Raw genomic sequence first — 22729 nt, forward strand, 5'->3', positions numbered from 1 at the left:
ATCTAATATAATTAGTTAAGGTAACGAAATTTATAAAATATCTATTTGACAGCAAAACTCAACTTTGATTCAATACCTCATCTCTTAAACAGTTTTGGTTGTTGTTGTTTTTCTAAACCACAATAAGCACAAACATTTCAAAATAGGTTAAAATAAATTTTTATTTAAACTTTTTATTAAATGTTAGAAGAAACTTATACACAATTAACAAATTTTGTATAAAACAATTGCCAATTTTTACCCAATTGTAATTGTTTCTATGCAGAATTGCAAATTTTGTAGTGAAACAGGGTCTACAAAATATTTATTTTAGGAAGCTATCAAAATGCTAATCTTAGGCAAAATAATGTTTAAAACTGAAATCTATATACAAGTGAGTGAGGTCTCAAACACCCGTATTCTTTGTCCCAGTGACAAAGTAATGGAAAAATGAACATTAAACTGACTTGCTGAGGAAAAAATGAATAAGTATTCTGTAAACTTCTCAAAATCTTTATTACTTTCATAAGCAGTGCCATTACAAGGTATTGTTTATCATACTACGTACTCAAATGAAATGAATGTTAATCAAATTAACTTTCTAGAAATAAAAATCTGTTGCAAAGAGGCACGCCTTGTTGCAAGATATGTTAAAGAAGTTTTTATTATACTGAAGGCTTATGGTATGGGCCATAAGCCATTCAGGAGATAGTCTCCTCACATGGAATAACGGTAATTTATCCTGTTTAGAAGTGAATAACAACTCTTTAGTAGTGTTGCTGGTAAAAAAAGAAAAGAAAAAAAAAACAAGTTCAAAATACGATGGCAACACACAAAAGTGACCGATAGTTTTGATCTTTGTTTTAGGGGTACAGTCTGTATAGTTTAACAAAGACTGGCTTTGAATCTTCATTTTAAAAGCATACTTCCTTCCTGCCCTATTGATACCATCCCAGAGAGCCGAATCCAAACCATCAACTTAAAAAGGATATACCTCAATGAAGGAAGTAGTAACTGATTTACATAAAAGATTAGGAAGCAAAATCATTATTGAAGTATTTGAAATCACAAGAAATTTAAAAATTCAGTACTTTGAAAATTTCCCCCTGAGCTATGGATGCTTTTTCTATATAGTTGCTAGTAAAACAGATACATTCTAGCATTCCAAGTTGTACTTATAAATATTATGATGCTTGGTGCTGAAAACAGATGTTATGTCTTAGCACAAAATGGCAGCAATAACATTTCATAAAAATCTTTGGTGAGATGCAAGCCTGCAGAAGCCACCTTATTTTGTTTCTCTCCTCCCTCCTGATACTCTTAGAATCTTCAAGTAATTTTCAGAGGAGAAACCACAAGACCATAATGAAGGACCAGAAGACCATCCTGAAAAGAAATAAAAGTGTTTTGCAGTTATTTGAAATAGTTATGTAAATAATCAAATCAAAGATGGTTTGTTTTTCATAACCCAACACTAATGTGAAATTCTTTAAAGAGTATAAAGGGTCCAAGATAAATAAACTTGTTTATTCACTCACCTCATCACCTACATTCCCTGTCAATATGCCTTTTAATAACTCTCAGGAGACAATTCTGAAACTACCAGTTATCCATAGTTAGCCCGAGTTGTTTATGGCTAAACAGTCCTCCAAAAAGAACGAAAAGAAATACGCCTTTCCTTCTACACAGACTAAACAGACCATCCAGGCACTGGGCTTCCCTAAAAAAAGACTCAGTTATTAGCAAGCATCATGGATCTGCTAAATATTCATTTCCACATAAATGCAGCTCACTAATAGTGTAAGTGGGAAAACTTTGGAACTCTTATCCATTAAATATATCATGTAGTTTACTTCTTCCTTAAAAACTGTTCAGTACAATTTAACTTTTGATATCTAGAGTCTTCATTATGAACAGTAATTATACTGTGTTGTAACACAGCGATGTCCTCACTCAGGGGGTGTTGGAAAACTTAACCCTATACTAAATGACTCCAGATACTGTACTTCTGAGTCTTTTTATCTGCTTTTTTTGGTCTATCTCCTATCGTATTATCAGGTCCTAATTTTTTGTGTTCTTACCAAGGCTGCATCCAGCAAGCAATCCAACTTTTTAAGGTACTATTTCCTAATCTATTATGAAACTAGCTTAAAAAAAAAAAGAAAGACTCATTGGGAAAGTGTGCCACAAGCAATTGGCCTACTTTGAGCAACAAAGAAGAGTGACGGCATGCATGCCTTGCATTTCCAATCCTGCTCTAGCTATTACTCTTTTTCTTCTTTGCTAAGCTTTTCCATGGCTCTACTTCCTTATTTCTCATTCACCGCTCAACTCATTGCAATCTGGTTTCTGTTCCTGGCGACTCTAATGAAAACTCACCAGAATTCTAGAAAAAGATTCACAAATTCAAATGCCCACAAGGGCCAGGAAAGTAACAAATGAACATGTAAGTTAAGCATGTAAGTCAATAAGGAATGTTGAGATCAGCAGTAAATCAGAGAACACATGCCTAGTTAAAGGAATTTAAATTCAAATAATTTAGAACACAAAATAAGCCAAATAAAGCATAATTCCATACCATGTTTGGCCCATGGAGCATCAGATCTGCTCTAGACCAATTAGCCTAATCAAAGTAAATGAATTTGTATTATAAAACAAATAGAAAGATTCTATTAACATTTTTACATGAATACAAATTACATTTTAGATAAAAAAATTTTGCATAATTACATTTCAGAAAGAAAAACATTTGCAAAATAATATATTGATATGTAGAGATACAAAACTGAAAATACAGCTTACAAGCTATTTCAAAACCACAAAACTTCAATACATTATAAAATCACATTTTATCAGATAATTACTTATAATTCAAATTTATATCTATATGTCCATTATACTTAAATTCCATATAAATGTATATTAATATATAAATATTATTTACTAGAGGCCCAGTGCATGAAATTCATGCACGGGTAGGATCCCCAGGCCTGGCCAGCGATCACTTGGAGATTTCACATTATACAAAAATGTCCTTGCAGATATATTTGCCCAGTGGTCTTCAAAGTTCTATTGTAGTATGAAGACAGAGAAAAAAGAGCAAAGGCCTCTAGAATCAAACTGCCTGCATTTTGAGCCGTGGCTCACTCACTAAGTTACTGTGAGCAAGTTACTACATATCCTTTCTGTAACTTGGCTTCCTTCTATTTAATGAAAATAATTTATATTATATATTAATTATATTTTAGTTATTTTTTTAAAAATATATTTTTATTGATTTTTTTTACAGAGAGGAAGGGAGAGGGATAGGGAGTTAGAAACATTGATGAGAGAGAAACATCGATCAGCTGCCTCCTGCACACTCCCCACTGGGGATGTGCCCGCAACCAAGGTACATGGCCTTGACTGGAATCGAACCCGGCACCCTTGAGTCCGCAGGCTGACGCTCTATGCACTGAGCCAAACCGGTCAGGGCATATATTAACTATATTTTAATAAAAAATAAAATAGAGCCCTAAACGGTTTGGCTTAGTGGATTGAGCATCAGCCTGCAGACTGAAGGGTCCCAGGTTCGATTCCGGTCAAAGGCATGTACCTTGGTTGCGGGCACATCCCCAGTAGGGGGTGTGCAGGAGGCAGCTGATCGATGTTTCTCTCTCATCGATGTTTCTAACTCTCTATTCCTCTCCCTTCCTCTCTGTAAAAAAATCAATAAAATATATTAAAAATAAATAAATAAATAAAATAAAATAGGAAGAAAAGAATACTTATGCCATAGAATTATGAGGAATAAAAGAGCTAATCCATATAAACCATTTAAAAAATTGCCCAACAGTTAGCATTCAATAAATTTTAGTTTATTACTTATAGTGCAGGTAATTTTAAGAAAGTTGTAGAATATTTATTAGAATTTTATTGATAACATGGAACTTTTTTTTTCATCAAATAACTTGCCTGTTAGACACTAAATATGATAAGGTCTAAGACCTACCTGCATTGCTGCATCACCTATAGCACGTCGAATTTCCCTTAGAGTTTGATAGCGTTCCAACAAGTGATCGCCACAAATGATATCTACCTACAGGCAAACAAAGTATTAGATGCTTTACTGCTTAAAAAAAAACCATATGAAAAAATTAGGAAAAATCAACATAATTATTTCCATACTACACTTAGCTGTTTTATTTTAGATGGATCAAACACTCTCAAGAAAGATGTTAGAAATTTTTTATAGGAGTAAATAATGAAAAGAGCCTCAGAGGACATAGCAGGTAACAGCACAGGACAGCCAGTAATCAAAATGATTTCCTCGAATCTCTGAGAACAAGTTAAATCACATTTGATGTATTTAGCATAATGCGCAGAAAAGTATATTTTTAAATAGTTCCAAGATAAAATTATTAAGTGTATTAATGTTTAAAAGGGCAATCCTTATATATTTGAATAATTCTCTTAGAAGGTATATCTCATTTCCCAACAGTGGAAAGTCTAACAGCAAAGTATACATGAAGGGACCTTTTTTATGGATGGAATAATCTTTTTTTTTTTTTTTTTTTTAATATATTTTATTGATTTTTTACAGAGAGGAAGGGAGAGAGATAGAGAGTTAGAAACATCGATGAGAGAGAAACATCGATCAGCTGCCTCCTGCACATCTCCTACTGGGGATATGCCCGCAACCCAGGTACATGCCCTTGACCGGAATCGAACCTGGGACCTTTCAGTCCACAGGCTGACGCTCTATCCACTGAGCCAAACCGGTTTCGGCTGGATGGAATAATCTTAATGAGGGCTTCTTAGCCCTTTAGAAATGTCACAGCTCTAAGACAAATCTACTTTTATACAGAATATTCTAGAAAGAATATTGTTATACAGTTATATAGTATAATGTAATAAAATTCCAGTATACTTACTTGCTAACATAGAAAAGCAAATTTTTAACTTCTCTCTCTCTTTCATTGAATGCTCCTTTCCCACTGCCTTAAATGGGATCAGTTCCTCAACAGTCTTATTACTAATTTTATATATATCTTAATTTGCTCCATCTCCTAACATCCTTATTTGGTTTATGGCATGAAATTTCTCCTTGTCCTCTAAGCCAGAATATCACCTCTGATTCCGAAATTTCCTTTTCCTTTCTTCTCACATTCAATCAGTTACCATGTCCTGTTGCCTCTGTTCATAATACTTTTTTTTTTCGCAAAATTTTATGGTTTTATTAACACAAATACAATGTGTGCACAATCTGTCTTTCAGCACTGTCTTCTCTTTTTATTTGGATCTGCCACAAATAACTTTAAAGGTAGTTCATCATTTAACAGTCCTCTAGTAACCATTCATTCCTGCTAGTAAATAACCATATATGAAGGTCAGATGTCTGCAAACAAAGCAAACATTTCCTACCTGGAACGAACTGGTTTAAAGATCAGCATAGCAGGCCAAGTGACTGGCTACACCAAGAATTTTACGTTAATGGTTAACTAACTCCATGTTTTGCTTAAAATAGAAGTAACTCTTTTTACTTCTTTTGTATTTAGAAGGTTTAATAATTTTAGACATAAGTTAACAAGTCTGCATATTTGACAATTCTGTTCCATTATTTTAACATTTTGGTGAAATGGTAATTTATGAATGTTACCAGTTGTATTGTACCTGAATAGAAAAGAAATATCTACCTACAGAGCCAAGAGCTGACAAAGAAAATTAAAGGTTGAACAAATTTTTTATCATTTTATTTCAAAATGCTAAAAGCCTTGAATTCTATGACATGAAGAAAAAAAGTCACACTTTTACACAATATAACCAATTTAGAGCTCTGGCAACTAAATTTCTTAAAACACCAAATGTGAAACTTATAAATGGTAATTATGCTCTGATCAATATCTAGCCAGAGGATATAATCTATATCCTAGAAAAAGCGCTTTTGCATGCTATGTTAATTCTATAAAATCAGGTTCAAGTCTTATGATTTATGCTTTTAGAAACAATAGACTGTTATGGGATTGTTCACAATACTTTGTCCAGAAGTCTCTAAATAGCTATCTATTTTTAACCAAAAGACTAAGAATAACCTCAAATATGTTATGGCTACAACGTGAAAAACTTCAGATGCATGAGATAAGCCAGCATTATGTCAAGCTCGGTAAGAGAAGTCACATTTCATTGGATTTAATATATTTAATATATATTTAGTAGAATAGATATTGGTAGTAAAAACACCAGCAAAATTTGAGCCAGCTTTAAAATATCTATTAATTTACTAAAGAGCAAATAGACATTTTAAATAAAAATTATTCTGTGAAATTTTACACATGATGAACAAAAATCCCTTTTAAATTTGACTAATGAAACAGCAAAATTATATAAATGTGCATTTTCACTGGCCCACATTAGATCTATGAGTATAATTACACTTTATGTTAAAAAATACATTAGGATTGAGGTTTTCATTTTACAACAACAAGAAAGTATTATATAGTTAGAGTAGGAAATACTCTCAATCCTTAAAAAAATGAATAGGGTCTATAATAGATAGGTATTTCACTTTTCTAGGTGTCTTATATATGGTATCAATGGCAGGGAGAAATAGACAGTAAGTCAAATGTGATTGAAGCTGGCATGGGAACACTGAGTACCAGTATCAGTTGGCATATACAATATCTACAATATCATAAGACAAAAGCCACTGCATGAAATCCTAGAGACAATTCTTTCTAAGGTAATCTCACATCTTTACCTGTCCTTTTACACAAATGTACTCTACCTGACAAGCTGGATCAAGATCCATTTTTCTTCTGAGAAATTTTTCTACATGCCCAATAGTTGCTTCTCCTGAAACTCGGACAAACTTCTTTTCCAATGGCTACAAAAAATAAATGCATGAGTAAACAAATATTTTCAGATTAAGTATACATAAATGTATAAACCCTAAAGCAGATTTTATAGCAAAGATGATTCAACAGATTTATGAAAATTACTACAAAATTTGAGTTAGTTTATCTATCAAAGAAAAAAACAACTTTCTGTTTAATTTTCCCTCTCTGAAAGGTATATTAACAATTTTTTAATAGAAAGGTTTACTGGTTTATTTTACTACCTCATCAACAATAAAACGTAAAGGGAAATTTATTGACAGAGTGACATTAAATGTCTAAAACCAGGTGTCTTCAACAAAAAGATTCTAAGGAAAAAAAAGATGAAGGCGAAACTGCTAGACTAAAAAAAGATGTAAGGGTTATAAATAAGAGATATATCAACCAATCACTAGTATAAGGTATGAATCTTATTTGGATACTGATTTAAACTATTCTATAAAACAATTTTAATGAGACAATGTAGGAAATTTAAATAGAATGTGGATATTTGATTATGGTATTACTATTAATTTTTAAAACATTAGTATCATTATTATGTTTGTAAAAAGTTCTTATCTTTTAGAAACAAACTGAATTATACACTGAGATATAGTCTGGGATTTGCTTCAAAATATATGAGAATAAGAGAAGTGGTGAAGGCATAGATGAAATGAGATTGGCCATAAGTTTATAATGATTTGAGTGATGTGTACATGGGTATTTATTATACTACTAGAGGGCTAATGCACGAAAATTCATGCAAGGGGCTTGGCTCCCACCGCTGCAGCGGCTGCCTCAGCCCTCGCAGCCCCAGCTTCATCCGGAAGGTCGTCCGGTCTAATTAGCATATTATGCTTTTATTATTATAGATTCTGTCTACTTTTGTATATTTGAAATTTTCTGTAATAAAGAACTTTCTTTTGTCAGTGGAAAATAAAAAGATTAACATCTAGACATACATGGCTGGAATCTGGTCTGAGGTAACAGATGGAAAGACATAGAAACTAATACTTATCCAGTCACTCTCTTTGAGGACATTTTAAGGATTCTATCTAATGCAAATGAAAAGTCGAGGTAATCTGAACTAAAAAACTTGAGCAGTGTTTTTCTGGCACTAGCAGAGAGGGTGCCCAGAATGGCTACCAAGAGAATCTAGGCAGGTGAGGCATATGTTTTTTTTCCCTATGACAGTGCTCAGCTTTATTTTCTTTTAATATCGTTTTGTTGATTTCAGAGAGGAAGAAAGAGGGAAAGAGAAACATCAATCAGCTGCCTCCTGCATGCCCCTACTGGGGATTGAGCCCACAACCAGGCATGTGCCCAGACAGGGAATTGAACTGGCAACCTCTCATTGCACAGGCAGATGTCCCAACCCACTGAGCCACACCAGCCAGGGCTGTAGTTTGGTTTCTGGAGACCTTCCCTGACAATAGAGCTATCCCTTATTACCTTAGTGTAGCAGATAGTACAGATGTTAAGTGCAGGTATTCCAAAGACAGGCTGACTACCTGGGTTTAAACCCTGGTTCTGTAATTTTCTAGCTACAAATCTTTGGGTAAGTTGTTGAACCTTTCTGTGCCTCCATGTTCCCATTTGTAAATAGGGATAATGGCTCTATCTCATAGAATTATCATGAGGAAAGTAATATGATGTATGTAACAATTCCTGACAGTGTTTTTCAGGCACTAGCAGAGAGGGTGCCCAGAATAGGAAGCATTTAAGAATTATTGCTAATGAAGGATCATATATTGCACTTTATTGTCATATTTCTGTCATCTCCTTTAATCTAGAATAGTTCTGACACTGTATGTTTATGTTTCATGATACTGCATTTTTGTAACTTTTTTGGTATGATACATGGTCATTAAAAAAAGATATTTTTTAAGAATATGGAAATATTTACAAATGAAGTAGCAAAATGATAGGGGTTTGTTACAGAATAATACCAGAAGGAAGGTAAGTAGATGGAAGTATATGACATTAAATTGGTCATAGTTTATTGGTAAAGCTAGGTGATGCATTCATGAAAGTTTTATTTTGCCTACTTTTCAGTATGTTAAGATATTTGCATGATTAAAAGCTTAAAAACTTTTCTAAACTAAATTACTGCTTTTAAATTGAACAAATAGGTTTATAATTTTCATGCTATAGATCTACATGGTGAAAAGTTTAATAACCAGGAATCATTCTAGTCAGATATATTTATTTGAATTCAAAGATAAGATATAAACACATCTTTTTAGGTAGTAGAGAATACTGAGTTAAAATATCAAAATCTGTAACTAGAACTCCACTATAAATATAGGATTAAAAGAAAAACAATAAGCTTGCCAAGTTACAAGTTGGGGCAGGTTAACTTGAGCTAAAAATGTTACATGCAAATGAAATTTTAAGCTCATACTTAACTCTAAATGCCAACTATGTAAAAAATGCTTTGAAACATTTTTTATCACCAAATTAAGATAACATTTATCTTTAGACTTTTGAAAGTTACTCACTTATTCTTCCTTAGACTACAGTCTGAATTAATAACAATTTCCTACTTAATAACTATTTTCTCATAAACCTATTGTGAGAGCATTACTGAATGTACTTCATATTTCAAAAACTTTTATTTATAAAATACTCTTTATTGCAACTGAAGACAATCACCATACGATTGCATATCTGATTCTTAAACTTGTTACAGGGTCCTCTTGTAAAGTAAATGAAAAATAAAAGTAAAATACCTTAAAATGTCCTGTGCCTTCATTAGCACTGAAAAATGAAAGCAAAATTAATCAATAAAATACTTTAAACTATATGTTTAACCACCTAACACAGAAAAATAACATTAATATAAACATTTAAAGAACATCACTTTAATTTTAAAAAGCATGGATACCTAACCCTGTAGGATATAAATAAATGTAGTTAATTGTCATTTCTGCCACCTAGTGGTAAAAAAAGGCAGTGGTATTTTATACTACCTTGTTTTTGTTTTGTTTTTTAAATATTTTTATTGATTTCAGGGAGAAAGGGAAAGGGATATAGAAACATCAATGAGAGAAAATCATTGATCAGCTGCCTCCTTCATGCCCCCCACTGGGGATCAAGCCCACAACCTGGGCATGTGCCTTGACCAGGAATTCAACTGTGACCACCTAGTTCAGTGATGGCGAACCTATGACACGTGCGTCAGAGGTGACACGCAAACTCATTTTTTTGGTTGGTTTTTCTTTGTTAAATGGCATTTAAATATATAAAATAAATATCAAAAATATAAGTCTTTGTTTTACTATGGTTGCAAATATCAAAAAATTTCTATATGTGACACGGCACCAGAGTTAAGTTAGAGTTTTTCAAAATGCTGACATGCCGAGCTCAAAAGGTTCGCCATCACTGGCCTAGTTCATAGGTTGACACTCAACCTGAGCCACACTGGCGGGGCTATACTACTTCGTATATTTCCAGAAGTTAAAATGATATTCTTTTTTCCTTTCCTTTCTTTTTATTTATTTATTTATTTATTTTTGTTGTTGCCCTTTATTGAAAAACCCATTCCATTATCTCTGTGTTTCTTTTCTGGCAAAGCTGTTGGAACATGCAATAGTATCTTATAGGAGTTTCCAATTTCAGAACTACTAAAGTTGTTAGATTTGGACATATCAAAACTGTCTTATTATATGTCCTTGCACTGGATCTGGCTGGTAATGCAGCTTTGCATGGCGCATCAACAGCTTTGGGGAAGTCATGGTTATTTATTAGAAATCTTAACTTTTTAGGATAGCTACATATATAAAAGGCTAATATGCTAAGTGTCCAATTGTCCAACTGGTCGCTATAACGTGCGCTGACCACCAAGGGGCAGACGCTTAACACAGGAGCTGCTGAGCTGCAGTGACTTGGCAGCGGTGGTTCTCGGGTGGCACACCCTGAAACCAGAGAGGAGGGAGCCCGATTCCTCGTGGGGCTGCGTGATTCCACCTTCAGCTGTGGGTTATGTTGTTGCTGGGGAACTGTTGACTCCGAATCTGGTTTTCTGCACACTTGTGTTTGCTTCCCACACCCTGTACAGCAGCAACTTGGCAGAGTGCCCTCTCGCATGTGGCTCGCGAGCCGCAGTTTGCCGACCACTGTCCTAGTGCATTGAGTTGATGCTCAACCACTGAGCCACACCATCCAGGCCATTTGAAGTTTTTAAATGGGCAAAAACAATTCTATATATTGCTTGGGAATAGATACACTGGCAAATACATAAAAAATGCAGGGGAATGACAAGCATTACTTTTAGGAGTGTGGTTATCAAACTCTAAGGGAAAGTAGAGTGAACAGGAACAGGTAGCCAAGAGGCTTCTGCCATCTTAGCATGGTTTATTTCTTTTATTTTTATTTTTAAAATATATTTTATTGATTGTTTTACAGAGAGGAAGGATGAGGGATAGAGAGTTAGAAACATCGATGAGAGAGAAACATCGATCAGCTGCCTCCTGCACACCCCCTACTGGGGATGTGCCCGCAACCAAGGTACATGCCCTTGACCGGAATCAAACTTGGGACCATTCAGTCTGTAGGCCGACGTTCTATCCACTGAGCCAAACTCGTTAAGGCATGGTTTATTTTCTTGAGTCCGATGGTGGAGATACAAGTGGGTATTAGATCTTTTTCTAAGTCTTAAATATTTCATAAATAATTTTTAAAAGGAAATCAGAAAAATTTGATTTTACTTAAGTTCAGGATGATTTCATAACAGTTGGGACTTTAAACATTTTTTATTTTAAGGTTAAGAGGTAGAAAGGTTTAGGGTACTCACCCAATGAATTCTAGTAATAAAGACATATCAAGTTCAGGTGGAATCCGAAACACTGATTCTAAGGCTTTTTTAGATCTTCCTTTGCTTGATGGGACTGGCTGTGGAACAGCTATTTGATAGCCAAACAAAAAAGCTAAGTTAGAATAAAAATTTCATAAATTGAGATCTCTGAAAAGTAATTGCACAGGTATTATAACTATGTTAACTACAAGATCATAAAGAACTCAATGTATAGCCAGTGAAATTAGAGGCAAGCCTGGGGACCAATCCACAATGGAAGGCAGACATGTGGCGGCTGGTTTATCAGGACCAGAGAGAGAGAACTCATCGTAACAGCAACAGTTGTAAATAACCCTAAACAAGTACTATGTGCCAGGGGGCTCAGGACTCATTCATGCTCAGCACTTTATATACATCATTTCATTTAATCCTTGTTATAATTCCATGGCATGGATACTATTGCTACTTTTTTTTTTAACTGTAAAGAAACAAGATTACCGTTTAGTGAGATTAGGCAATTTGCCTAAAGTCATCCACATAGTAAGTGGAAGAACCCGGACTTAAACTCAAATCCACCTCACTTCCATACTGTGACATTACCATCATCATTCAAACTAATGTTTGAGCAGTTACTATGTTCCAGGCACTGTTTTAAGTGCTTTGTATTGAGGAAACTGAGACACTGAAGTAATTTGCCAAAGTCATACAGGTAACATGGTAGAGTTAGGATTAAACTCAGACAATTCAGCTCCAGAACCTGTACTTTTTAATTCTTATAAATAATTAAACAGGATTATACCATATCATTACCTTTAAAATGTTTCTCTCTTTGATCATAAAATAACCTGCTACCATTAAAGTGTTCTTTAATGTATAAATACATGATAGTATACACCCAAACTTACCAGGTTTAGGTACTTCTAGACCTCTTTCTTTATAGAAATCATGCATTTGCTTTTTTTCTCCTAAAAAAATGATAAAACACAGACTAAATTACACTTTAAATGTAACTCGTAGAGTCAGTAGAGATTCTGGGATTCATAACTATGTAATAAAATAAACTTACTTTCCTCTAGATCGATCACTAATTTGTACACTATGTCTTGTAACTGCCGGTCCAACCTAATAAAAGGAAAGGATGGAGAATACCTCAGAATTCAGAAAAATGTATTTTGGTACAGAGTGAATGATGCTTTGTAAGTACTGTTTTCTCTTGGGAGTGGGTATCTCCTTTCTTAGAGGTGAGTTACTTTTAAGTCGCACTCATGGCTCTCATCTAAGAGAACCTCAAGGAATTATATGTAATCATAATTATAAGTAATCAAAGATTCTTCAACAGTTTGCTAAATCGTTCCATGTGTGCTGTTTTTATTCCCTTGATAAGAATGTAAGCTTAAAGGCAGATACTGTATTTTGAACTTCTGTGTATCATCTGCAAAGCACTCGTCTATGGAGGTAGTGAAAACGTAATAGTATTTGCTGAACAAACTAAGGCAATCCACGTTTGGTATTTTTCTTTCCTTAGGAAACTGATCATGAACTGAAAATCTGATTAATAAGCCACAATGACCTATGACAGACAGGCTATTCTAAAGAGGCCAGTTTTTTTCAGGTATCACTTTCAGAAAGTAGAATTCTAAATATACTGAAAATGACAAGCCTAAACTGGCCTCATTAACTTGAGTGATGCAATTAATATCTTCAGGAAAAAAATTTCCGTGCTTCCTTTTTTTTAAAATCAAGTCCCCAGCAGATACCACAGTGCCTGGTACACAGTAAGTACTCTATATATGTGTTTCTTTAAAGAATAGATATTTTCCTTTCTTCTAATTTTGCAATGGGTCAAGAATATATTCCCCAAAACACAACTTCAAGCTTTTAGAAAAAGTATACTTAAAAATATAAATTGCACTTATATATTCCTCTTACCTTATGTTATAAAGCGGTTGTGTCTGATGTACTACTATGTTGCATTTTGGACATCTGTTGCTATAGTAAAAATGTCTGACAATGCAGCTTTTACAAACTGTTGAAAAAGAAAATGTTTACATTAGGATGCTTTCAAGACATTTCAAAATTTGAATATATTATTCAGAAATGTGTACAATATGCTTACATGTATGAAGACATTCTGTAATGGTAGTTGCATCTATTAAGTAGCCTTTGCAGATGGAACACAAGATGTATGGGGTCAGCTCAGAGAGATTAATCAGGCGCTGCAAATGCAATGGAGATAGTTTTAAACAAGTCCTTGCCTTCTCAAATTTTATTTTGTTTATTGGTTCCAGAGGGAGAGAAACATAGATGTGTTGTTCCACTTTTTATACATTCACTGACTGCTTCTTGTATGTGCCCTGACCGAACTCTAACCGGAAACCTTGGCATAGCGCGAGGACACCCTAACCAACTGAGTTACCTGGCGAGGGCCTACCTTCTTAAATTTTAAAACCATCATCCCACAATTTCCTTATAACCAATATGTAACTTACTTTGCAACATAAAAACATGTGACAGTACCTCCAACCCTTCAAAGGGCTGCAAGTTACAATAACACGATATCAACCAATGTTTCAAATACACCCCGTTCTTTTGGATATACCGCGTTTTGCCGGATGAGGGGCATTTTACTTTATGAGTTACTTTACACATGGGCAAACTTTCCAGATACGGAGGTTTGAGTTTAACACAGTAATTCTGATCGGCTAGGTGCACTATTACCCAACATGAAGAAGTATGCGCTACCACATTAAAAAACAAAAAATTCTCCTTAATAAGAGACTGGCTAGGCGGCGAAGGGTTTGTCCGCACTGGGAGCTCCTGGGTGGCAGGAGCGCGGTATCCTGGGCGCACACCCGCTTGGCACGCAGTAGCTTCAATCATTAGAGAACGAGTAAGTCGGACCCGCCGAGGCTAAGTGACCTGCAGGAACCTCACAAAATGACTCCGCGAGGAATCGGGGCGGGAAAGGCCACTCCGCGCCACGTGCCCGGGCGGGCAAGGCAAGGGCGGGTGGAGGTCGACGCCAGTGCCCACGGCTGCAGGGCGAGCAGGGGGCTCGGCCGGGACGAGCAGGGGGCTCGCGGGAGGCCGCGGCGCGGGCCCCTGGGTTGTAAATACCTCTTCCTCATCCTCGGATTCCGGCCGGCACCCCTCCAGCCGCAGCGAGAAGTGGCTCATCTCTTCCTCCTCCTCCTCCTCTTCTTCCTCCAGCTCCTCATCCTCTTCCAACTCCTCGTCCTCGTCCTCGAAGCGGCCCCTCAAGCGGCCCAGGCTGCGCTCCGGCTCCAGCTCCGGGGGCCGGGAGCCCGAGCAGCCCGGAGCCCCCTCCTCAGGCAAAGGCGGCGGATCCTCTTCACCCGCTGCGGGCGCCGGGGTGAGGGCAGGAGGGGAGATGGGCGGTGGGGGCGGCACGGCTGCGGCTCCCTCCGCCTTGGCAGCGGCCGCGTTAGCCCTCGTCAGCACCGGGACCCCCTCCATGCCCAGGTCAGACACCAGGCGAGAAGCGACCAGGCGGCTGGATAGCGCGGGAGTTGCTCCAGCCGCCTCTGCAGCCGTGCGCAGGCGCGGAGAGCTGCAGGGCCCGCTGGGAAATGTGGTCCACGGAGCCTCACCTAAGCCAGGGCGTGGGCGGAGCCGCTCAGGTGTATGGGGCGGGGCTTGCAGGCCGCATCTGAACGCGTTAAGCGCCAAGCCTGTTCTGTCTTCCGCTCTGGAAAGTATAGTGACAAGTCACCGGCGATGGACATGGCGCTTAACGTGTTTAAGAGAATTGTAAACTAATTTTTCTTTTGAAAGGCTGGCGCTCTCTTCACTGCCTTTTAAAAACGACTGAATTGGTACCCTTTCAGACAGCAATATTTTGTCAGCATGACTGATCACAGGGCACTATATCCTTATACACTAGCAGTGTATATATAGTTATACACTAGCACATGAACAATTTGGTACTTTGTTTGACACCTCTAGGAAACCAATACACAATCCAGATATTCTTCACTAGGTGAAAAAATAACCCTGCCGATGTGGCTCTGTGACTGAGCGCTGTCCTATGAACCAGGAGGTCCCCGGTTTGATTCCCCATCAGGGCACAGGCCCAGGTTTCGGGCTTGATCCCCAGTGTGAGGTGTGCAAGAGGCAGCCAATCAATGATTCTCACCCATCACTGATTTTTTTTCACATATTTTATTTTTTTATTCTTTTCCTTTTTGTCTTTTTCATCATTGATGTTTCTTTCTTCCCCTCTCCCTTCCTCTCTCAAATAAGAAAATATTCTTTTAAAATATATTTTTTTATTGATTTTCCACAGAGAGGAAGGGAGAGGAATAGAGAGTTAGAAACATCGATGAGAGAGAAACATCGACCAGCCGCCTCCTGCACACCTCCTACTGGGGATGTGCCCGCAACCGAGGTACGTGCCCTTGACCGGAATCGAACCTGGGACCCCCCAGTCCGCAGGCAGACGCTCTATCCACTGAGCCAAACCGGTTTGGCAAGAAAATATTTTTAAAAAACAGATGAAACATTGGAAATCCTATATAATAAAAGCCTAATATGTTAAGTGTCCAACCGTTCTTTCGACCAGTTGCTATGATGCGCAGTAACCACCAGGGGGCAGACACTCAGAGAGGTAGGTTAGCTTGCTGCTGGGGTCTGGCCGATTGGGACTGGGCCAGACGGGCCCAGACACCCTCTAGAGCCCTCCCGTAGTTCCTCCTTGGCCCTGATCGTGCACTGGTGGGGTCCCTCAGCCTGGCCTGTGCCCTCTTGCAATCCGGGACCCCTCAGGGGATGTCGGAGAGCTGGTTTTGGCTGGATCCCTGCAGGCCAGGCCAAGGGACCTCACCGGTGCACGAATCTGTACACCAGGCCTCTAGTTAAACAATAATGAATCTCCAAGGCATTATGCTGAGTGAAACAAGCTGGTCTCAAGAGGTTACATATTGCATAATTCCATTTTTATGACATTCTGGAAAGGTTGAAACTTTAGGGACAGAAAAGATCAATGGGGTTAGAGATGGGCGAAGGATTTGATTCCAAAGAGCCAGCATGAAGGAGTTTTTAGAGTGATGGAATGGTTCTGTATCCTGAGAGTGGAGGTGGTTACACAAATCTATGTGTTGAAATTCACAGAACTGCACGCAAAAAAAAAAAAAAAGATCCAATTTTACTCTATATAAATTAAGTCATGATGATAAACCATTCCCACCTATCAGAATGGCAAAAAATTAAAAAGTAACAAAACATTCTGGTGATGAGACTGTGAGTAAACAGTCACTTTTGTACACTGCTGATAGGATTGCTAATTGGTAGAAATCTTAAGGACAGTTTGGAAATGTCTGAGAAAACGTGCATAATTTATCTTTTTTTAAAAAATATATTTTATTGATTTTTTACAGAGAGGAAGGGAGAGGGATAGAGAGTTAGAAACATCGATGAGAGAGAAACATCGATCAGCTGCCTCCTGCACATCTCCTACTGGGGATGTGCCCGCAACCAAGGTACATGCCCTTGACCGGAATTGAACCTGGGACCTTTCAGTCCGCAGGCCGACGCTCTATCCACTGAGCCAAACTGGTTAGGCCATAATTTATCTTTTTTAAAAATATGTTTTTTTGTTTTTTTTGTTTTTTTTAGAGAGAGGAAGGGAGGATAGCGAGATAGAAACACCAAAGAGAGAAAAACATCAATCAGCTGCCTCCTGTACAAACCCCACTGGGGATAAGCCCATAACCAGGGCATGTGTGCTGACGAGGAATCGAACCATGACCTCTTGGTCCATGGGTCAATGCTCAACCACTGAGCCACACTTCTGGGCAGCATTTATTTTTTGATCTACCAATCACTCATGTAGGATTTATTCTGAAGATATAATCCAAAAATACAAAAATAAATATGCAAAAGCTTGTTCACTGCAACACTGTAATTGCACAATACTGGAAACCAGCTAAATGCCCATGCATGGGAGAGTAAATGAATAAACAAGTGAATATCCACAAGATGGAGTACTATGCAGCTCTAACGGAAAGATCTGTAAAAACGGTGAAAGCCTGAGGACATGTGTGTGCACATGTGTGCCTGTGGGTTAGCAAACAGGGCGATGAATCCCTTTTGGGGCATCCCTCACCTTTTCCCAATACTGGGCTTCAGCCACTCCCTCTGGTATATACATCAGCCAAAGTAAATGATATCCACAAATACAAAATCATGGAGAAAAGTAATGAGATGCAGAAGGAGGTGCAACTCCCATTAAAGTAAGAAAGTGAACAACCTAGACTAGAGAAACAGATAAAATACATCAGATAGAAAGGTAATTTAAGTAAGATAATACATATCCTCAAAGAAAAAAAAAGAGCCATGGTTGGTATTCTCAGCAGTTAGAGCATCCAAGGGTCTAGGACAGGGGTGGGCAACCCCTAGCACGCGTGCCAAACATGACACGCCAGTAACTTTTGCTGGCACACGAAACCCTCTTTTATAATCTTCCATTTACAATTTTTGTGAACATTTGAATGACTTAAATGTTAAATTAAAAGGAAATGGCAAGACACTTGATGTTATGTTTGGTTACATAAAGGCTTTTGAAAAGAAACTGGAAGTCTTTAAGAGGGATGTGGATGGTGAGAGATTTAGATATTTCCCTAAATTCAAGAGGCACATCAAAGACCTCCCAAAAGATGACAGAACAGACTGTCAAAGCCTTCAAAAGCTGTTTTTTTTTTTAAATATATTTTATTGATTTTTTACAGAGAGGAAGGGAGAGGGATAGAGAGTTAGAAACATCGATGAGAGAGAAACATCGATCAGCTGCCTCCTGCACATCTCCTACTGGGGATATGCGCGCAACCCAGGTACATGCCCTTGACCGGAATCGAACCTGGGACCCCTCAGTCCGCAGGCCGATGCTCTATCCACTGAGCCAAACCGGTTTTGGCCAAAAGCTGTTTTTAAACATCATCGAGTCAACTATTGAGCAGTTCTTCTCAAGATTTGCGAAATTCAGAGACTGGAAGAGGCAGCAAAAATTCATGAGGTTTCCAGAAAGCAAGAAACTGGAGGAACTAAACTTACAAATGTTTTCATGGATAGACATGGCTGACTTTGAAATGCAGTTGGCTGAATTTCAGAGTAGCTCAATTTGGAAGCAGAAATTTATTGACCTTAGAGTTGACTTGGAAAACATTGAAAAAAAGCGATTAGAGAAAGGAGTATCAGAGAGAAGTGTTGAAAATGAACTATTGAGGACTTGGAATGCCATTCCAGAAAATTTTTTCTGTTTAAAAAACTTTGCAACAGCGTTACTTTCCATGTTTTCATCCACATACGCTTGTGAATCTTTGTTCTCAGTGATTAATTTTGTTAAGTCTCGTAATAGGAGTAGCCTGATGGATGAAAGTAGTAGCTCGTGCATATCTCTGAAGGTCACGAAATATAAACCTGATGTAAAATCTCTGTCATCAGTGATGCAGCAGCAAAAGTCCCACTGATAATATCAAATGGAGTCATAAAGTTTTCTGTCGGACTATCAGTGTACATGTATACATTAAAAAATAAATGTATTTTTCACCATCATACACTGTGTTTTTGTCGCTTGAATGAATTTTATTATTTCTTCAAGGTTCTTCACATACGTACACCTTAAGAGATATCAAGTAGGCGTCACATATTCTCAAAAAATTAGGGTTGGCACGCAGAAGAATTTTGAGTCAGTGATTTTGCTGGTTTTGGCACACACTCACAAAAAGGTTGCCCACACCTGGTCTAGGATTTGATTCCTGGTCCAGGGCACATACCTGAGTTGCAGGTTCGATCCCCAGCTCTGGTCAGGGTGTGTGCAGGAGGCAACCAATTGTGTCTCTCATACTTATGTTTCTTTCTCTTTCTCTCTCTCCCTCACACCTTACCTCCCTCCATCCCTCCCACTCTCTCTAAAAATCAATAGAAAAATATCCTTGGGTGAGGATTAACAAAAAAAGAGAGAGAGTTCATATTGGTTATATCAGGATTTCTCAGCCTTGGTACTACTGACATTCTGGGGCCGATAATACTTTGTTGTGGTGGGGCTAGGGCTGTCCTGTGCACTGCGGGAAGTTTAGCAGCACTACAGGCTTCTACCTGCTAGATGCCAGTAGCACCACCCCAAGTTGTGGCAACCAAAAGTGTCTCTAGACATATGTTAAATGTCCCCCTGGTGTGGGTGAGGAAGGGGGGAACAAAATTACCCCAACTGGATTACTTGAAGCAGAAACAATAAATCATTTTTTTTTGTTTTTAATGGCAAAAGAATTTCATTGGATTTGGGGTTTGGTAAGTCAGGGAACTCAGTCATTGGCATCCACCCAAACCCCCATTTTGATTCGTAAGTGTCTCTCATTCCCATTCAGTGCACCTGGTCAGGCTGTGAATACCACTTATATTGCAATTATATTATAATTCAGCAACCCACAGGATCAGCTCTGTGGCTACAAGAGGTAAGACACATTGATCAGCTGCCTCCCGCACGCCTCACACTGGGGATTGAGTCCACAATCCAGACATGTGCCCTGACCAGGAATCAAACCATGATCTCTGGGTTCATAGGTCGATGCTCAAGCCCTGAGCCACACAGCTGGGCTCTAAATATTTTTTTAAAGTCTTCAGTGCAATTACAAATAGCCAAGCCATGCCCTGGAAAATGACAAGTAGTTAGAGTGTTACTAGGGAGATGAGGAGACCTAGGTTCTTGTCTTCTTGAGGGAAAAGATTTCAATCAAGAGATGAAGTATAGCCGAAGCCGGTTTGGCTCAGTGGATAGAGTGTCGGCCTGCGGACCGAAGGGTCCCGGATTCGATTCCGGTCAGGGGCATGTGCCTGGGTTGCGGGCACATCCCCAGTGGGGGATGTGCAGGAGGCAGCTGATCGATGTTTCTCTCTCATCGATGTTTCTGGCTCTCTATCTCTCTCCCTTCTTCTCTGTACAAAATCGGTGAAATATATTTAAAAAAAAAAAAAAAAAAAAAAAGAGATGAAGTATAGAAAAGCAAGCAAGAATTTGTCAGCTGCAGCAAAAATGTACTTAGGCCGAAACCGGTTTGGCTCAGTGGATAGAGCGTCGGCTTGCGGACTGAAGGGTCCCGGGTTCGATTCCGGTCAAGGGCATGTACCTGGGTTGCGGGCACATCCCCAGTAGGGGATGTGCAGGAGGCAGCTGGTCGATGTTTCTCTCTCATATATGTTTCTGACTCTCTGTCTCTCTCCCTTCCTCTCTGTGGAAAATCAATAAAATATATTTAAAAAAAAAAAAATGTACTTAGGACAGTGAAACAAGGAGAGCCTAGGCTGGGCTGCCCTGGCTTGCTGGGAAGTCAGAGGGGACTTTGGAGACAAGTTCAGGGGGTTAGTCTGGGATGAGCTGCCACTGCCCATTGCTCCCCTAGTTGCAAATCTTATGGAACCTCTTAGAGGTTAGGGGATTTATGCCTGTGGGGGACAGAGAGGGGAAGGGAATGACACAGGCATGCTCCCTGGAGGGAAAGTGCCAGGAACAATAAATCTTGAAGAACTAATTAAAAAATGCTATGAAATGGTTGAAGTAAATAGCTCAATAAATGGGTTACGTAGCAATATGGATCTAGGCCAAGAATGACTTACTACACCGAAAAATCAGGTTATGGAACTCTTTTAGGAGGTATCGGGGAGAGGTAGACATGAACATATTAAATTAAAAGACCTAGAGGATAGCCGTGCCCGGTTTGGCTCAGTGGATAGAGCGTCAGCCTGCAGACTGAAGGATCCCAGGTTCGATTCCGGTCAAGGGCGTGTGCCTTGGTTGCGGGCACTCTTCCTCTCTGTGAAAAATCAATAAAATATATTAAAAAACAAAAACAAAACCCTAGAGGATAGAAGTGTAATACCTACATCTTAAGAATCCAAGAGTAGGGAAAAATAGAGGGGAGGATATATTTATAGATATAATACTTGCCAAACGTCCAAACCAAAAAAAAAAAAAATTCAAATTGAATGGGTATATAAAAGGCAAATCACGATATAGAGGAAAAAAATCTAATTCTAGATACATTAGAGCAGTGGTTCTCAACCTTCTGGCCCTTTAAATACAGTTCCTCATGTTGTGACCCAACCATAAAATTATTTTCGTTGCTACTTCATAACTGTAATGTTGCTACTGTTATGAATCGTAATGTAAATATCTGATATGCAGGATGGTCTTAGGCGACCCCTGTGAAAAGGTCGTTCGACCGCCAAAGGGGTCGAGACCCACAGGTTGAGAACCGCTGCATTAGAGTGAAATGAAAGAGCATCCAAGAGAAAGAGAAACATCCAGAGAGAGAGAGTAACCCTTCTATGAAGGGACAAAATACAGGTGGACACTCTTAAAGCATCCCAAGAAGAGTGTAGGAGAATGGAAGTAGAGCTCAGAAAGGAAGGGGAAAAGAGAACAAAAAATAATAGTGGGCCTTGCAGGCATTCAATACACTTACCTCTATCACAGTGTAATAGAAAAACCACTCTACTTGGCGTAAGTAACCTCAGCTGAAGTCTCAACTCAGACGCTATGACAGAGCAGGTAAAAGGTGGGTCCTGCAGAAGTGGTGCCGGGGTCCTGCCCCAGCGGGTCCAGGGGTTCCCCAAAGGTGTGGACGGAGTCGGCGAAGAAGGAAGGACACGGAGACAGGGTTCAGTTGATCAGCAGCCTAGCCAGGATCTCCAGCCCGGTTCTCCAGAGAGGTTCTGCTTCGGATCTCCAGCGAGGTTCTGCTTCGGATTTCCAGCGAGGTTCTGTAGCCATGTTCCCTCGCTAGGTTCTCCAGCCAGGTTCTGTCTAGGCTCTCCAGTCAGGTTCAGTGTCCAGGTTCCAGTCAGGTTCTCCTGCCAATCTCTGTAGTCAGGTTCAGTCCAGGATCCCTTGCCATGTTCTCCCGCTAGGCTCTGTCTCTAGGCTCCGAGGCCAGTCCCTCTCCAGGATCCTCCGGCATGCTCTCTCCAGCGAAGTTCTTCTGTCTCTAGGCTCCGTGTAGATTCTGTCTTCTTGATTCTGTTCTAAGTTCTGTGTGTTTCTGTCTTGTTACAACTGTATTTATACCAGTTGATTCAATCCTATCAATCTCTA

At 38.6% G+C, this 22729-nt stretch overlaps 1 protein-coding gene across 2 annotated transcripts; it reads right to left on the minus strand.

Annotated features, from left to right (window-relative positions):
- Positions 1-143: 143 nt before the first annotated feature.
- On the minus strand, positions 144-22208 carry PCGF6 (polycomb group ring finger 6). Of its 2 annotated transcripts, XM_059661273.1 has the most exons (12): positions 22101-22208; positions 14743-15334; positions 13742-13841; positions 13555-13651; positions 12692-12747; positions 12531-12590; positions 11626-11734; positions 9563-9590; positions 6743-6841; positions 3971-4057; positions 2558-2602; positions 144-1365 (listed from the first exon to the last, which is right to left on the minus strand). In XM_059661273.1, exons 2-12 carry the CDS (start codon positions 15100-15102, stop codon positions 1309-1311), a joined length of 1098 nt encoding a protein of 365 aa, XP_059517256.1. In that variant the 5' UTR covers positions 15103-15334; positions 22101-22208; the 3' UTR covers positions 144-1308. The 2 variants fall into 2 exon arrangements, with proteins under 2 accessions (XP_059517256.1, XP_059517258.1); XM_059661275.1 differs by lacking the exon at positions 2558-2602.
- Positions 22209-22729: the final 521 nt, after the last annotated feature.

This window comes from Myotis daubentonii, chromosome 13 (assembly GCF_963259705.1).
Source record: "Myotis daubentonii chromosome 13, mMyoDau2.1, whole genome shotgun sequence".
NCBI classification, from domain to species: Eukaryota; Metazoa; Chordata; class Mammalia; order Chiroptera; family Vespertilionidae; genus Myotis; species Myotis daubentonii.

Bases quoted from the DNA above. Each gene is read 5' to 3' on its own strand.
- PCGF6 (XM_059661273.1), bottom strand. From the start codon at position 15,102: ATGGAGGGGGTCCCGGTGCTGACGAGGGCTAACGCGGCCGCTGCCAAG. The intron at 11,735-12,530 runs GTAAGTTTGGGT...GCTATCAAATAG, and splicing joins TCTAGAAGTACCTAAACCTG to CTGTTCCACAGCCAGTCCCA. The intron at 1,366-2,557 runs GTATGGAATTAT...ATTTCTTTTCAG, and splicing joins TGCTCCATGGGCCAAACATG to GATGGTCTTCTGGTCCTTCA.